Below are 18,462 nucleotides of genomic sequence, written 5' to 3'. Positions count from 1 at the left end.
TGAATAAAACTGAATCACAGAAAGTGACAACTGCCCCCCCCCCCTCAAGCAAACAGTGGAAAAATCCTAGGAAAAATACATTTTTACAGCAAACAGGAAGCTCAAGAAAGGAACGACGAAACAGTGGAGCAAATAAGCATTAAACATCTCAAAACTTTTTTCATTAAATGTGTTTTTAATGTGGCTATTAAAAGGACCGCCAACCAAATGTTGACAGCAATGCAAGTAATCCTGCACTCTTAAACTGAATAGACTCATATTTGCTGTGAATGTTTATTAGTAGTAAACGTAAAACATATTTGAAGACAATGATAACAGTATTTCTTCCATAAGAAGTTGAACACAAGGATAAAAAAACTATTCTATATGAATGAGGATTGTGTTCAAGTTACTGCAACTCATCTCTTGAAGAAAACGAGTATCCTTGGGATTAAAAACAAACATGAAGGATTCCATTCCTTCGGGAATATTTTTTCTTCATAGTTTAACTCTTGGTAGAGAAGAGATTTGAATGATTTTGACCCTGTAAAAGTGTCCAGAGGAGATGACAAGCTTCAAAAAGAGAGCAAAAGAAGAAGAAGTTACAGGATGCCAGCTTTTTCCCCTGCATTTCAGGAGGCTGTCCCTAAATTGTGGAGCGCATAAGAGGCTCCCTGTGTGCGACCCTCTCAGCATTCAAGGCCAGAGTGTGAGGGGATTGGGCTATTGTGAGCCTCTCTGTGTGTTGTCTACAGAGAGGGGGAGCGCGAAGGAAGAGAAAAGAGAGCAGCAGTAGCTTTCAACTCAAGTTATTTGCTGCAGCTTGAATTCAGAGGTGCACTTTAAACTTATGAAAACATTTCTATCCACAGCTGCGTCCCAGCTCTCCAGAGCTCCTCTTATCTCTTCGACCCCACTGTCTTCTCCGCCGCGCACCCCCTCTGCCAACTGTCAGCCTGACCTGCTTCCCAGGGAACTCGACGGGGCAAGAAGAGGCTGCAGAGCATTCATCAAGTGGTGGAACAGTGAGAGGTAGCCAGAGCCACTATGGCCTTGTCCCAGGAGAGAAGTGCATGTCTGGGGCTGGTGGTGCTCCTTTTGCTTGGTGCGGGCATGGAGGACGTTGTGGAGGGATGTAGCTGCCACCCGTCACATCCACAGCAGCTCTTCTGCAGCGCTGAGATTGGTGAGTTAATTCATAATAAGCTAAAGATGGTTAAACCTTACCTTTGCTTGCGATGATGTAGCGAATATACAACATTCAAGATTAAATTAACAAAATAAAACAGCAATTCTTTTTCAAAGAAGGATTTTTGTTTGACTGTTTTGCTCAATGATCAGCTTAGTCTGAAATGTAACGGGTGAAAAGGCCAAGTTCACAGAGAAAACAAAAACAAATGTGGTAATAGATAATCAGCTTAGCAGAAGCATTTAGGCGATCTTTGTCAGATTTTATCTGCAATTAAAATACAACCAGGATGATATACTTATAAGACTGTGTGAAAATAACTAAAAAAATAAGTGGCATCAAAAGTGGCATTTTTCCATTTCATTTCTCTGAATCCCATAAAAAACAACCCTTAACCTCAATCGTTAAAGTAAACAAGCCAACTTTCTATTCATCTGTCTCTCTGCCCAGTATCACCCCCACTTTTTTTCCCCTTCTCTAAGCTTAAGCCAAAACTAACACTCTGCTTTGAATTTGAGTACTTGGCTCCAGAGTGTGGAAGGCTTGAGTATGTGCTTCTGTCAAAGGTTAAACTCCAACAGGGAGAAAAAAACAAGCAGATAAAGAAGAAAGAAATATCTCTTTCAGTCTTGTTTTCTAATTTCTCTGCAATCCCCATCAGGTTTAGAAGGTGACATTTTTTTTTTCTGAATGAATTATGTTGAAATGGAAGCTGAGCATAATTAAGCCTGTGTTATTGAGATGTGATGGAAGCATTTGGGAGGATTTGTTTCGTGACAGGATGTTGCGCATCAGTTTTGCCCTTCATAACTGAGATGAAGGTCCACCAAGTACAATTATTCTAAATTGAAAGTGACGGTGTTTTCAGGCAGGCTTGCTACTGACAAAGAATCTAAAGAAGCAGAACTGATCCGATCTGCAGCCCTATGGACAAGTTTCATCATCAACGGTCCAAAACCCAAAACAACTTCAAGACAATTAGCTTTACAAAATAAGTTTAAACTAATAAATAGTAACAATAGTTAAAATCATTTTAAATTATTTATAATTAATCAAAAACTTACTCTGACCTTTCAATGAAAACAATTAAGCTAGCTAAAATCCTTCAAACAAATAGTCTGGCAATAGCAATCACAGCAATCTGATGGTAACTATAATTACTGGTAACACATGCCTATACAGACCCTACAGCCTATTTATTTTAAATTCATTTTCCCTACAGCAAAATATTCAGTAAGTGTAATCCTTTACAGTTAAAATAAATCACAAAGTATCACAAAATTATAAAAATGCGCTACATTTTTTAGCATCTTTTAAACATCACTTACCTAATTACAAATTTTACTCTGTTTTGTGTGATGTATGAAACCAAACAAGACATGTGATTATCCACCTGTTAAAGCAAAAGTATGACTTGTTGTTTTGTAATCACTTCAATAATGGTAATAAATTTGAAACGATACTATGAAAAATGCTGCTTGAAGTTCCAGTGGACATGAAACACTGAACATTTTTCAAAGTTAAAATTCCTGTTTTTGTTGAGTTTGAGGTGAAGATGCCATTGGATAAGAGCACAGGGTTAGCTTAGCTTGAAGATAAAACTGGAACAATATAGCACAAAAGTAAAGGAGAAAATAAACTAAGTTTTTTCAAGTTGGAAATGCAAACTGATACTGGCTGTTTTGCTTTTGATTCTTGGATGTTATGTGTTATTTTTCAGGCTTGAATTCCCTCTTTTTTATTCATCTAGATTCCATCAGAGCAGAGAAACTGTTTCTTTAGTAATTTAAATTTGAACTTCTCATGCTTGTTGGTGACGAACTTTATTAATCTTGCTGCACTCCTCAATTTATGCTGCGCTCATTTTGTTAGAGCTTGTATCTGTGAATGATGTCACATCAGAGTTGAACATGTTCAAACTGCAGATCAGGCTGCCACAAATAATTTGGCAAACAATTTGTTTGCAGTTGGACGTTGCGGCTCTCTCTCTATGTATATCACACATGAGCACCGCTACTATACAACTAATGACACTGCAACTGGGACATGACTTAATCTCACGCTACGTTACGTTTGCCTCATTATAGGACATGAATAATCAAAGATTCCTTGTAGCTTGAATCAATAGTTTGTAATAGATTGGACATTCTGTTTTTCTATCTACCAATGGTGGTTAGCTGTGCTGCAGTTCTAATGTTAACTTGAACTTCAAAAGAAACAAGTAGAAATTTAGTTTCAGGCAATATAAGCATCTCTGTTTGAGAAAAAAAAAGGTTTTTGTACTTTAGCTTATTTAAATTGCTCCATTTTTTCATCTGCTTAAAAGTCTTTAAGACACCAAAGATGTTCTTTGGACATAAGCTGGTTTTATTAATTTTCCAGTTAAATCTTTAACATAGCAATTTTTAATAGTCTTTTGTTTAAGCCACTTAACAACAACGTATGAATTGCTTAAGAATGAAATCGAATTAAACACAAAAATGTGTCTTATTTGCAGACAACTTATCAAAAAAGAAACTCATCATCTCATCTCAGTGATGTTTTTCCTCATTGTTGTAAAATGTAAAAGGACAGGTCAGACTACTTTGTAAGAGATAAAGCAATCGGATCTAAAGGTTTTAGTGTCTTTAAAATCTTTGTAAACAACAAAACTTGTCCATTGTGGAAGCAACTGATGATAAAAATCCCAAAACTCTGACCTTGGGATCCTTTGTTTGGCTGGCTGCTTAGGCTTGGATTTGTTTTAGATATGGATAAATCTCTGAAACAACAGTTAGACTCTTTTCAGGTAGGAAACAACTTTCTGGTATTATGAATAACAAAGTCCTAATACCCCTCGAGTATTTGGGCAAAAATGTCTCACTTCCTGGTGTGTGTGGTCACACCCTCCAGGCTGTTTTCAAAGCAGAGGCCGGTGGTGGCCTTAAGTTGACCTGACAGTGCTGTCGGAGTCGACAAGCTGTGCGAATAAGGCCGTACATCTGAGTAATATCCAAATGTGTGCACAAACCCTGGATGATTCCTTGGTCAATGATTGTTTGACATTGTGTGTGTGTGTGTGTGTGTGTGTGTGTGTGTGTGTGTGTGTGTGTGTGTGTGTGTGTGTGTGTGTGTGTGTGTGTGTGTGTGTGTGTGTGTGTGTGTGTGTGTGCGCGTGTGTATGCATGTGTGTGTTCGCTGGATGGAGGCCAGTCCATGCCAACACAGCCTACTCCATCTCTCTCTTTCTTACCCTCTAACTCACCACCTCATTTCCATGTCTATAGGCGCTGTCTGATGGTCTGCATACTAACAATATCAGTGTGAAAGCCCACTGACAGTCCAGCTTTGTGAGCATGACAAGGGTGCTGATTCATCTGGGAGGGGGAAGTTACTTACTACATCAGTTCTCATGGTACAAGTTTGTAATATTTCTTTTTAGTGATGTAGATGTGCAGCAGACGAACAGAAACTCAGGTGTGGCTGTTTTTCTAAGTGCACAAAACAGCTGCAGCAGCTTGAGTGCGTATCTAAGAACAGGTGGATGAAGCTTTTATTGAACGACAAACGCTTGGAAAATCTCACTGAGAAAAATCATTTCAGCTGGAAATGACTGATTTGGAATTCAGACATGCTGCGTGGATGTTTTACAGCAGGAGGAACAAGTAAAATAGACGGCTTCATGAAGAAACTATATCAATATTGAAGAAAACGCTCAGAGCCTGGATGTAAACAAATACCCTAAAACGCTTTACACAAATCACAAAACTAAATAGAAGGTAGTAAATGTAAACTTCTGAATTGTGAAAGTAACAAATAGATGTTAATACATTTCTCTCTTGTTGCTTTAATATATAGTAAAGCACTCCTGCACTTTGTATTTAAATATGAAGTTTCACCAAGCATGTTTTATCATATGTGTACCCTGTTACATTCTGCAAAGCTTTTAGCTGAATGACTAATTACAACAACACAGGCAGTGATACCTGCTGCCGCCTTGACTGTTGAGATTACAGACTGGGACCAGCATCCAATAAGCAATTGTTTCTGATTATTCTCAGCTCAAAAAGAAGAAATGACGCCATCACTTATGGTAAAATATTGCACTTTCCACATGCACTTTATTCACAAAACAGTATATTTAAAGTGGAAACTGTTGTTACCTAGTTGCATTTTTATATTTAAAACAGCACTAGTATATGAGCAGTATCTGTTTTTTTTATTATTATATAAATGTTTTTAAATAATAATAATAATAATAATAATAATAATAATAATAATAATAATAATAATAATAATCTTACAGTCTTCAGGAATCATCTTTTAAATTTCTAATAATTATTTTTTATTGAACATTAAAGTAAAATTTTAATGATACATAAAAATATATGAATGTTTGGCATAAATTTGACCTCTATGTCAAAATTCAAATTTAGACAAAATAAAATTAAGCTTGCCAAAAATCCGAAAAGTAGAATCAATGGTTCAAAAATGTGATTGTTGTTCTTAATTTCAGTCATTTCTTTCTTACATTAATGTTAAAAAAAAAAAAAAACTGCTAAGAATGTATTGTCTAAATGTCTTACCAATTCTGTGTACTTGATGATTTTAAGATTGAGCTCTAAATAAATGAAAGAAGTACATAAAAGTTCAAGAAAACATCAAATCTGTGACATTTTCTGCAAAGGCAACATGCCTGAAGCAGCTGTATCTGACTGGGCAATGCTATACGCTCAGATTAAACCCTTAGGCGTTTGTCCGCCTTTCTGTCCACCGGGGTGTTCGGCAAACAAACAAAAAGACTGAGCTTGGCCTGAGCTAATTTCACAGAACAGCCTGAGCTCCTCCTCCTCTTTCCAGCACAAAAAACCGTGGCGTAGTTATATGATGACCCAAAAGGAAAACCAAGTGGGTGGTTTGCTAAGCCGTGTGTGTGAGGTTCACTCTGCCTCTCCTGCTCTCTAATGCTTTAATGGTTTAACTTGACCCACTTCTGGCTCTTCTCTCCAGACTGTCATCTATAAGACTACAGGCTTTTATTTTACAATGTGAGATTTGCACCTTTTTTCTGGGAATTGCAAACTCATGTAAAGATATATAACAACAGAAAATGTAGCGTTGTTGCTCAGAATAAATGTTCAGCTTTATAGCACCAAAAGTTTTTATTTTAAAATGTTCTGTCCTTGTCTAACTACTTTGTAGCTGGTTCTTCATATTTGAAAATTAGGTAAACAAACGAAAGCCCATGAACACTGTATCATAACATTTTAAACAAAAACCTCGGCCGAAAATCTATACAAGCAAATAAAGGACCAGGAAAAGATCACCAGCTTGCAGAAAGTCTAACTTTATACATTTCTTTTAAACAGAACAAGTCGGGAAGCGTGTTCTTCTATTGTGCCAAGAAATGGTTTGCGTCACAGCTGTAGATACAGAGAAGCATGCTAACATTAACATCTCCGGTATAGATTTGAAATATCTCCTTACCCAGAAACCAAATAAAGCTACTGCACTGCTGAGTCTTGGTGTTGTGATTAATCTGTGATTGGATCATTCCTGGTGCTGGGAGGAGTTCACTCCAGACTCAGGTGCCGTTAGTTTGAATCAGAATATGATGTGAACTCAAAGAGTTTGTAGCATAGGAAAACTTATTTCGTAGCAACTAAAGCACAGATATTAAGGTTTCAATCTGCACTTTGCAGATTGAGTATTAAATCTAATATGCATAATGTGTACATACTGTATTAGTGTGTGTGGAGTTAGCGAGGACACAGCGAGCAGAGAGCTACTTGTTATTCCATGAGGGTTTTGAATTTCCTCCCAGAGGAGAAGAGTGACACATCCTGTATCACTACTGCGAGGCTGCGACACTGTCAGTGTGGGGAGGAAGAGGAGTGACAAACAAAATGGGAGCAAAAGAGGTAGGAGAGGGGCACAGATCTGCCCATGTACCCACCAATCAACCCATACAAATAAATAAAGGAATTATCCATGATAGTATCCTGTAGAGCACATCTATCCTGATGTTCACATTTATTTTGTAGTTCAATTAATCTGAACCCTTCTTCCTGTTTGCGTTTTGTTCTCTCTCTCTTTTCCTAACAGTGATAAGGGCAAAGATCTCTGGAGAGAAGATTGTGTCGCCTAGCAACAGCTCCTCACCTTACATGAAGATGATCCAGTACGAAATCAAAATGATCAAGGTGAGTTCTTAGACGGCAGCATCAGCTGCTGATGGTGGCATCACTTTCTGTGAATACGGCTGTTTTGCATGTACATGTCAGCAGGATTTATGTATTGTTTGTCTGTAACAACGATGAAATACGAGTGATGCCACAAACAAAAGTAGTTTAGACTTCATAAATGTCTGACAGTGCAGCATCACTTTATTTAACGCCCCACCTTCTTGTGTCCTTCTTTCAGCTTGGTTGGAAAGTCCTTGTGATCGCATAAATATTTCACACTTTATCTCAAGGGCAGATATTTTCCAGCCTCCAGTGATGAGAAACTCTGAACTTTATCCTCAAAATTATAAACTAACTGGATTTAACGCTTTTCATTCTTTGTCTCAACCCTTCGTCTCCAGTTTTTGCTCCACAAAAAAAATTATTTTAAAGAGTCCTATAAAGTAGTTTTCCACATTTTTGTAATTAAAGGCTCTATCATCTTTAGTCATCATCATGTAACAAAACTTCATATATTGTCTGAATTTATAACCGTGTGGATAAAAGCTCCATTTATTTTCAAAAACCCACACACAATATTTATTTATTTTTTTCAGTAAATGTTAAAATTACTTGCAGTCATTAAATTGTTAAAAAATTGGTTTATCCCAAAATTGTTAGACTTGGAGCAGCCAATAAGATATACTCACCAAGTAGAAAACAACAAAATATGACATTTTGAAGGGATTTCAACACCAGTGAACGTGAAAAAAAATCTAATGAAGTTCCAGTAGTAGTGTATTCAAAGTAGGAATTTTCAATGAGTTAGTGGAACAAAAATGCTTAAAGACCTCAGATTGCAGTATTTGACAATATGTATATGTAAAAATAAAATAAAAAATAAAAAATCACATAAAAATGTAAATTAACATATTTTGTAATGCATCAAAACAGCCAAAGTTATCCAAAACTAAACTTCACCTAACTTGAAAAATGTCCAAAGACTAAAAAAGTGCAAGTTGTTTTACATAAAACGGCAAATACAAAAATTTTGGCATAGGTTTTACAATGTACCTTGGTTATTACAAATTCTTTTCATGGCTCAGTCAGAAAACAAAATGTATTGATTCTACATGCTGACATTGATGCTGATTAAGTACGAAAATAATTTACTTCACTGTTTTACTTTGTTTAATCCTTTCATCTTGCAACACGTTGGCACCTTCTCTTCTGCTCTGTGTGTCCAGATGTTCAAAGGTTTTGACAGAGCCAAGGACATCCAGTATGTGTACACGCCTGTCTTCTCTTCACTCTGTGGAGTCAAACTGGACTCCAATAACAAAGCAGGCTATCTGCTCTCAGGTACAGTCTGCCACCTGTGCTGTGTTGTAACACTTTCAGTGAAACAATCTGACACAGATGTTATTAGTTTACAGAGGAAACAGGAAGTAGAGCAACATTATCGATCCTGCCATTATCGATTTTCTTTTATGTCTGATCGGCCGTTCCAATTTTCTTTCACGTGAATATTGATTTGTGAAAACCTTTTTTTTTTGTTATTTAGTACTTAAAAGACTCTCTAAGTGGCGTCTCAGGAGAAACTTTTAGAAAAAGTTTTTAAATAATTATTGCCATGAATACTTTGTGCCTCCAAAATGTGATTTTTACTATTCTGACTTTAAATATAGATAAGTTTAGGTGAGTAGCTATTCGCTACTAACCCTTTCATAGCTTAAGAAGATCAAAACACCTCTCTTTCCTCACATCTTCTCTTGTCTTATCTGCATTTTGAAAAGTAACTCAGAAAAATGTCCCTCTGTATCATATAATGTTAATGATTTTATCCAGCATTTCACCAATCAGACACAGTCAAGAGAAAATTGGCCACTGTTTAGATCACTTGAAGACTGACTGGTGCATCACTATTTCTATTGCCTATTTTTTTAGAAAAGAACTATGCTAAAAAAAAAAAATAGTAACAAAACTTTTCTGATTGCATTCCTACCAAAATCACGGCAGCCTAATTACTCAAAATAATGTCTAAAAGCTTTGACATAAAGGCTGTAATTAAAGTTCTTGTTTACTGCTGTAGCACTTTTATGAGTTTCAGCAGACTGTCCAACTAATTGCTGATTACGGGATGCATCTAAACAGGAAGCATGTGGAGCGATGGACGGATTTCTATTGGCCAGTGTGACCTGGTGGAGTCGTGGGACAACTTATCACTGTCACAAAAGAAGAACCTTAACTACAGATACCAGATGGGCTGTGAATGCAGAGTGAGTTTACTCCACCTATACTTTTAAAGTTTTATTAGAAACACAAACTTCAGTTTATTTTATGTGCATTTTATGCAATAGACAAGCACAACGTAGAGTATAATTGTGACGTGGTTTTCAGAATATTTTGCAAACAGATTACCTCTGTAATTTTATATCTCTGACTAAAGTCCAGTGCAACCTAAGCCATTTAAATGGGGTCCTACTGTGTGTAATTTAATCTCAGTGCACATGCAGCTGTTCTTTGAAGGTTTCAGAAGTTTGCTAGAGAAATTTGGTGAACAAACAGCATATACAATATCCTGTTTAAAATTTTCCACAAGTCATGTGAGATCATGTCGTGCTGCCTACAACATCTTTGCAAAACAAGAGTACAAAACACATGCTTTCACTAATGTGTCTTAAATATTCCCCCAGTTACAAAACTCAAGGGAGACGAAATTGATCAGCACAAGTTCTATGAATAACATCTGAATAATTTTCCTCTCCCGTCAGATCAACACGTGCTACACGGTGCCTTGTGCGTCTACAGGAGAGAACGAGTGCCTGTGGACGGACTGGCTGCTGGATAACAGTCTGAATGGGGAGCAGGCTCGGCAGTATGCCTGCATCCGACGATTGGACTCAAGCTGTGGTTGGTACCGGGGTGGGCCTCCGCCCGAGAAGGACTTCTTGGACATGACCGACCCGTGATTCTGTAACGCCGACTTCAGAAATCCCTTAAGGAAAATCCAACCCTGCTTTTGGTATATTTAGCACGCATTTGGCTTGCAAAGAAGCAACTAGGGAAAAAAAAAAAAAAAAGTGGAAAATTTGCTGATTTTTCAAACCCGCTGGAAAAAAAAGCTGCCATTAAGCTACAGGTTGCAAAGTTCAGGCAGTTGATCCAGCAACAGGAAAATAAATATTTAAAGTGCAGGGTCTTTGAGCGTTTCTCTGACTCACTTTCACACATTCCACTTCACATGTTGTTACAGAGTGAGAACAGCAGCAGAATATCCACAGCTAATATTTCACTTTTGAGTGAAGGTGTTTGCCTCATTGTAAATGCACTCCTTTTAAGCCCTGTGATTATTTGTGTAATGTACAATAGGCTAAATAGCAATTTAAGTTCTGAATTTACAGAAATATTAAAGAAATGTTTAAGAACACTAAAATAATAGAATCCTTTTCTTGTATCAACCTTGCAGAGTCTAATTACGTGCATCTTGACTGCAGCATCCTGATATTGAATTTCTATCTGAAATGCTGACACAAATGAAAATACACTGAACATAATGTGCTTTGTGAAGGTTTTAGGCACTGAAGCTTCAACAAGGATGCATATAGGCAATTGCAGAATAGTTTTAATTTATTGGTATAATTAAAAGTGATGTGAAGAAAGAAAAACATAAATTGCAGGAGTTTTCCTAATAATCTTTGGGGTAAAGCCATTTTTTAAAATAATTCTTTGTTTGCATTTTCTTTTACTTAGTTGTTCTGTATAATCGATTTAATGCTGAAAATGTGGAATTATACATCATAAATAAGAACCTAACGTGCCTAAAACCTTTGCATTCTGCAGTTCAGGCAAAGAAAAGCATCCCAAGTTAACCAGTTACTTGTGTTATTTCTTGTTGTGATACAGAAATGATACGACGTTTTATCTCAAAATTATGTAACTGTAAATATAGTAATTTTGTTGAATTAACATTTTCATAACTAACCACATGTTTTCTTTTAGAGTAGAGCTTCACATCCTGCTTAGTTTCCGTTGTGGAGCTTTTTTTCCCCTTTTTTTTGTGCCAAAAACCTAATCCGCTTCGGCAGCAGCACTGCCACCTGAAGAAGCTGAGTCTTTCCTCCGTAGAGGAAATGAGATAACAGGATAAGGTTTGGCTTTTTAACTCCTTTAAACTGAAGGTGGGTTGTTCACCTGTTTGTTTTAGAAATCTGCTGAATCATTTAAATATAAAGACTTAACAAGGGTCTGACCTGACCCCTGTTTTGATACAGGATTGCTTCATATAAATCATACAGATTATAATGCGTTATGATTCGGCTTTGTAGCACATTCATACAGATTATAATGCGTTATGATTCGGCTTTGTAGCACATTCATGGTGCTGTGAACAAATCAGCTCACCCTTGCTGATGAAATCTGCTTCTGCTCTTTTGTCACACCAGTTTCAGATCATCAAACAAATTTTAACATCAGACTAAGAAGACCCAAGTGGATATATAAAGCAATTTTTAAAATGATAACTTCATTTATTAGAGACAGAAGTTAGCCAAAAATTTGTACATCTGCCCTGTTATCCTACAAAATATTTTCTTAAAGGTCTTGGAGGTATCAAGGTGATTTTTAGCAACATGAAGTGGCCCTTTGTGATTCTCTTTTTAATCAGTTGTATTTTTTGGGTTTCTTTTTTTGCCCCTTCATTATTGTTTAACCAAGATTAGTGATCTTAACTGAGGGAGATGCTCTTCTGTTACCTCCTGGATCAGTTCCCATTGTGCTCTAGTTGGACTTCATTTTAGCAAACCCACCACTCCCGGGAAGATTTAACTCTATTCTAAGTATTTGTGGTTAATGGCTCCCAGAAGTGAAGAAATGGTTTTCTAATCCTTCCCAGGCTACCACAAGTCTGGAAAGTCTGTTTCTTTTTTATTGGATTTCTTTTGCCTGGGGTTCGATGTGTTGCCTTTGGAGATTATTAGCCTTTTTCTCGTAGCCAGTCAGGTAACATTTAGGAGATCTCTTGATTTTTACACGTCTGGTTATGATCAGGCCTTCGTATGACTTGTAAAATTAAACTTTGTCAGTTAAACATGATTTAACACGGGAGTGGTTATTTTTTTCCAGAAAAATTTGGGTTAGATAGCTCTTTCTCTTAAGACATGAAACAATTTAATAACTACTTTTGCATTTAGCCAAAATTTGCTAAAATTTGTTTGTGAATCAGAAACATTTAAGTTTGACAATATTTGGGACTGTCCTGTTCAACTTGGTGGATCATGTTGACATTTATCTCATGTCACCACTGAAAAGTTTAAACCGAATGGAAAAATCAACATTTCAGATTTGAGACAGTCGTCTAAATATAAACTCATTTACAAACTCATGCAGTTATTTTAGTGTCACAAAGCCCAAATTAATAATGCATCATATTATGATTTAATGAAGTGTTAAAACAGATTTCAGTTTGTTTTTTACTTAAATAATTGTTGGGTTTGTATTTAAGTCTCTGTTTCTGTCTACATAAAGTTTTCTATCTTCATGTACCAAAAAAAATGTATATAAAATGTCTCAGTGGAACAATGTATCACTGCCTTTTTGTTGATTCCCTTTAGAAACAAAAATCTAACTCAACAGGCCAGATGATTTTAAATAATACAGTTGAATTCAGGATGATTGGATCGTTTAACAACAAATGTTAATGAAGAAAGTTTGATGAAGTTAAGGTGAGTCTTTTAAGACATAAAAACATTGAAGCCTAGTGGTGGTAGTAAAATGCTGATTTTACTACCACCATAGTTTTTTTTAAACTATTTGTACTTTTTTAAAAACTATTCCATAAACAAGGTGGGATAATGAAGAACAGGTATTACTTCACATTTTTAATTAAACATAAATCAGTTCGTTCCAGATTTCTCATATGTTTGTGATTTTTTTTTGTTTTGCTACTTTAGAAATATTTCTGAGAAACTTGCCTTTTCTTTAAAGACCTTAAATATCTCAATATCAGCAGACGGTGATGTAACCCATGTACTGAACAGCTTTACATTTTCAAACCAACATAAAACATGTCAAAGAATGACCACATAAACTATATCGCTTTAGATCTAACTGGATAGCTGCATATGTTTATTTACATTTTCTCCTCTTTTTAAAATGTATTGAAGTTGTTTGTTGTTTATATTATCATTTTGCTGCAATAGTTAAATGCACTCTTAAAAGATCTCAAATTTACCATGACATGCACACAAAATCACTTTCTATGAAATTGTCCATTTTGAGGTCATTTGAACCACGTTGGTGGTTGCAAATGTTTTAGTGGAGACTCATAACACACAATATGGAATAAGCCAGAAAGAGCCTTTACCATGTCTCTGTAGTTGGGGTAGAACGTCTGATTAATGAGAGGAAACTTATCTGAACCCAACCGCTTCTGGTTGTTGATCAGCTGGGAAAACTGGAAAACAGAGAGAAAAACAATAAAGCAGAAAAGTGCTTCAAACTAAACTTTGGGTTTTAACTCTTCACACTCAGGCATTGTGGACATTGTGGACCAATACAAATGCATATAAAACTAAAGGTAAATGTTACCTTCACATCTCTGAAAACTCTTCTAAAAAAATATTGCATGTGTTCTGCAAAGTTCACTTACAGCCCAGGGTTTGTCACACAGGTTGTAAATTGAGTCCAGAGTGTTGACTGAAGGGACGCCTGCATACTGAAGACCAATGATCAAGTTTCTAAAGTCCTCATTTTGAGCCATGCTGAAGGCGTGTTGGCGCACCAACACAAAGTCAGGCCTGAATGACCTGGGCAGGGAAATAAAGACAGTTAAAACGTCTTTATATACATTTAATGCTGATATACATCTATGCCTATATATATATATATATATATATATATATATATATATATATATATATATATATATATATACTTTTGTGTTACTTTTGTTTTGCGTGTGTTTTTCTGTCTTTCCGCCTGATATGTGAGACTTCTGCTAACAATCACAAGTCTCCATGTTTGTTTTCACATCTATAATTATGGCCTTGCAGTTCAGTCTGAAGGTTCTTTTGGTATTAGGCCTCTAGCATGGGGTTGAGGCCGCACAGCAGGAAGCTGTGTAGCCCTCCCACACACTTCGTCCTGTTGGGTAACCTCGTCACCAGAAGGTGAAACGAGGCTGTTGGTGACATGTGTCACTGAGGTGGCCGACTGCAGCGTTAGCAGTTAGAAGAACTGGAGAGAAATCTGCTGAGGGAGCAAAGGATACATAATCCTTAGCATGGTAAGTGGTAAATGGCAGACTCCATGGGTGGTTTAATTTCATGTATTTATATTTAATTGTATTTCTTCCTTGCACAATTCAAAGTGACCCAGTCTCCCCGCACAAATTAAGTGTAAAAAAAAAAAAAAAAGCACACAGTAGAGTCAGGAAAGCAAGATGTGACCAGCAGGTTAAGGTCAGTCACAATATTCACTGCAGTTCAGTTCAGGGAAAGGCTGACAAAGATGGGCAATGACTCCTGTTGTTCTTCCGTGTGTCTCGGTGTGAGTGAGAAAGTGAGTGAATGTGGGCTAAAGCAGAGGAGCAGACAGAGGTGAGTAATGACTCTGACATTAAAGAAAATGGAGAGTGGTGTTACAATAAAACGCTAGAAAGGAACAACACAGAAGAAGTGTCAACACAACTGGGTGCTTGTGAAGAAAGAATTCAGTTCCTAGAAGTCAACTGAGCTGATGAAGAGGAACAGATCGTACTATCACTTTGGCTTCAGCTTTTCTTGGTTTCCCAATGGAAATTACTCTGTTTTATTGCCGTGAACAACAGGGGTGTTCTTCTTGAAAGTTTCAGACTTTTTCTTGCAGCAATGAAAAGTGTTTATTGCTTCTGCAAGAAGTCTGCTTCTTTTTAGCCATCCATAAAACTTAAAAAAAAAAAACTAAAAAATGTTTTGCTGTAGAAGTGTCTATCTCGAGTATTTTTTGTACTTTTTTTCCAACAGTTTGTAATGAAACAAGTTTTTTGTGATGGCATGATGGCATATTGAAAAGGGTACCAACAAATTTAGTCAGTCAAAATGTCCGTTAGTAATTTTATCAGTTTTACTGTAGTTCAGAACATGCAACCTAGCATACTGTAACTTCCCCATGAAGACAAAAGGCATATTTGCCTCCTATATTGCATATTTTCGTTATTAGCAAAACCCACCTGTGCATATTGTAGTTAAAGGATGGCAATCTTGTCTTTTTATAGACTTGCCAGCCAATGAACTGGCATAATCTGAAACAGGAATCCTGAAAACTACTGAACATAATAATCATTTATCTAAATGGTTGAACCTTTGAAACATGTCACAACACTTTTTTAATTTCCTGTAGCAGCAAGCAGCATTACAACAGGAACTGAAAAATGTGAATGGTGGCTTGTAGAGATTATGCCTCTGTCAAAAAAAGATTTGTTTACCATCAAGCCACTTGTCTTTACTTTTACCGCTCCCAATGATTTCGTCCTCATGTGTCAGAAGTTGTAATTTCCAGGGAATCTGGAATACTTTGCATTAAAAGCTCTGATGGGCGCATTGTTTATTCACTATTCACTTGTGACTCTTGTGAATTATTAGATGTATGTTCTAGTCTTCATTTTAAGGCTTTTAGGTTTGTTGACAGCAGTAGAAATACTGAGCATGTCCTAACTTTACTCCCTGGACCAGAAAAAAAAAGTCTAGAAATAAGAGGCTCTTGCAGGACCTTGTTCCGTCCAATGTGATTGTCCGTTCAGTGCCAGTGAGTTGGTGTAATTTGACCTGGCTGAGCAGATGGAAGGTAACCATGCATGCACGTACCGAGAGATTAGCAAATGCTTCAAATGTACTGCTGGGACAAAACCAGCATGAGCCCAACTGCAGTCAAAGTACTCAAACTGTGAATGCCGCCTACAATGACTGTCCCCCTTTTTTCCAATAAACAAAACCATTCAAGTTCCAACTTTTCCTTTTCAGCAATATAAACAATGTATTTATTGATCAGTTTTGTTTTTAATAAAGAGAGAAAGGAAGGATAGCAAGAGAAAATGATAAGAGCAGACAGAAGAAAGTGGTGGATTGTATAGTGACATGTTCTGGGATGTGATGGAGGTTACTAAGCAACTTGCAGTCTCTGAGCAGTTAGCAAATCACTGCTGAGACTTGAAATCGATGGACACAGTGCAATTACTGAGACAAATGCAGATAGTTAGGAACGCCAAGGTCTAAAAACCCACCACTGAAGTTAGGAATGAAGGGCTAATGTTTGTGTTGTAACATTAATGACTGTCTCCAGCACAAACCCGTGTATGGGGGAGGATGAAGAAGCAGGGAAACTTTAGAGGTCTGGGAGGAGTTTTACAAAGACATCCTAAACACATAAAAGCACCATCAGCATGACTTTGAGAACTAAACATGTAAACTAGTTTTTTTTTAAAATAAATAATAGCTTGCTTGGCTCTCCATCTGTTGCATTTGCTCCCATTTCTTTCATTCCTTGCAGCAGCGTGCGCAGACCAGCCCCTCATAAAGCTGAGAGTCAAGGCAGAGCTGCTGATTACCAGACTGAAGCTGCCGTCTGCATTTCCTGTTGCTTGCTTGTTGCTTTGCAGGGGCGTTAGATTCTTGGGTGAATGCTGCCAATCCTTTGGCAGAGCACTTGTGTTGAGTCAGTGGGGGTTTGTGGTATGTGTGAGTGTGTGTTATTGTCTGGTTTACGGTAAGTTTATATGTTTGCAGGCGCATCAACTGTGCCAGACTGTAGGTACTGCCTTTTGTCATGGCTTTCAGTAAACAAGTCACCTTATTACTTTCAAGCATATTCTTGGGGGTTTCTGTTTCACAGAAAAGAGGAGCCTGTGGATCCTCGGTTATTATCACAGAAACATAACAGAACATTGTTTATCAGTGGGTTAAATGTTGATGCAAAATTAAAATGGGAACTAAAGATTTCTCTGGATGATGAGATACCTTTTAGAACATGTCTCAGCATGAGGTTTGGTATACTTCATTATAGGATGAAAATCAGACAAAACTGAATCTTTTTGGATTCAACAAACATTTTTTCTTGTAAAGGTCTATCACATAAAAAACCTAATAAAATACACTGTCATTTGTCATTAAGTGTAAACGAGTTTTTGGAAAGTACTTTTCCAGGTCACTGCATCAGATGTCATAGCTTTTAAATCTTGTTTATTTATTTACAATTTTTTTATTTTAGGAATTGTGTGCAAAGGCTTGATCGGGACAGTTTGGTTTTAACATTTTTTGATGTGGTCCGAGTTGGAGATTTTATTAGCAATTAACCAACTGCTTGGTTAGCCATTATGTGCATAGGTGTGTAGATGAGACGTGTGTAGCGGACCTGACGACCTTGGTGCCGCCCCTGATGACCTGCATGTCCACATTGCAGGTTCCATTTGAATGAGCAACAAGATTGACCTCCGAGAACTCAGCCTGCATGGACAGAGAAAGAGAAAGAGCACAGGACAGTTTAAATTTTACAACATGATGATAAAAACGATGCTGCTTTACATGAAAAAGTCATTTCCTCATTATTTCTGTGACTTAAAGATACTTTGAAAACACAGGAATAAGACAATAACTTCGATTTGCTTTCATGTTTAAGTTTTTGTGTTATAAACTCTGATTATATTAAATCTAATTATGTGTAATTATGGTATAATTATGGTTACTTTTATTACTGTCTGAATTGCAGGGTTTGCTCTGAAATCAAATCAATGAATCATTTTTTATTTTATTTTTTTTTCGTTTTCACTACTTTCTAGTGCAGTCCAATGCACAGGGGTGAGTAAAACACCCAACCACTGTTTGTGCATCGCTTACTTGTTTCCATACTCTTGACTTTACTTCGCTGCAGACATGAGCCTTGCTGCTGCTCTCGTAAATAATGCAAGTTGCTACTCTTTGGTGTGGTTCGAGACACGGCAAAGATTTCTCTGTGACTCATAGCCAGCGACTTCTGTCTCGTCTGGTGCGTATTTCATTTCTGTGGTGAGGCTTGAGGTTTCACGTTAAGCTCTATTAGGTGTGAAACGGTTTAATGTGAAACCCCTGACAATAGACATTTGACATTTAGGCAACCAAAATGTGTTGCAAAATGGTTTGC

At 36.9% G+C, this 18,462-nt stretch overlaps 2 protein-coding genes across 2 annotated transcripts in view; one reads left to right on the top strand and one right to left on the bottom strand.

Moving 5' to 3' along the window:
- Positions 1-18,462, bottom strand: part of syn2b (synapsin IIb) — a 70,347-nt gene that overhangs the window by 13,187 nt on the left and 38,698 nt on the right. Inside the window, exons 3-5 of the mRNA XM_008408551.3 lie at positions 17,698-17,789; positions 13,961-14,117; positions 13,676-13,765 (exon numbers count right to left, since the gene is read on the bottom strand). Coding sequence (XP_008406773.2) covers positions 13,676-13,765; positions 13,961-14,117; positions 17,698-17,789 — 339 coding nt within the window. The remainder of the gene's footprint in view (positions 1-13,675; positions 13,766-13,960; positions 14,118-17,697; positions 17,790-18,462) is intronic.
- On the top strand, positions 19-12,895 carry LOC103464443 (metalloproteinase inhibitor 4). Its single transcript, XM_008408550.3, has 5 exons — positions 19-1,165; positions 7,253-7,350; positions 8,559-8,673; positions 9,466-9,590; positions 10,086-12,895. Exons 1-5 carry the CDS (start codon positions 1,027-1,029, stop codon positions 10,281-10,283), a joined length of 675 nt encoding a protein of 224 aa, XP_008406772.2. The 5' UTR covers positions 19-1,026; the 3' UTR covers positions 10,284-12,895.

This window comes from Poecilia reticulata, chromosome 5 (assembly GCF_904066995.2).
Source record: "Poecilia reticulata chromosome 5, P_reticulata-male-v2, whole genome shotgun sequence".
Classification (NCBI taxonomy): domain Eukaryota; kingdom Metazoa; phylum Chordata; class Actinopteri; order Cyprinodontiformes; family Poeciliidae; genus Poecilia; species Poecilia reticulata.
This window is presented reverse-complemented; position numbering and strand designations above follow the sequence as displayed.

Excerpts from the sequence above, each read along its gene's own strand:
- LOC103464443 (XM_008408550.3), top strand. The coding sequence starts at position 1,027 with ATGGCCTTGTCCCAGGAGAGAAGTGCATGTCTGGGGCTGGTGGTGCTC. Across the intron at positions 1,166-7,252 it reads CTTCTGCAGCGCTGAGATTG|TGATAAGGGCAAAGATCTCT; the intron begins GTGAGTTAATTC and ends TTTTCCTAACAG. Across the intron at positions 9,591-10,085 it reads AGATGGGCTGTGAATGCAGA|ATCAACACGTGCTACACGGT; the intron begins GTGAGTTTACTC and ends CTCTCCCGTCAG.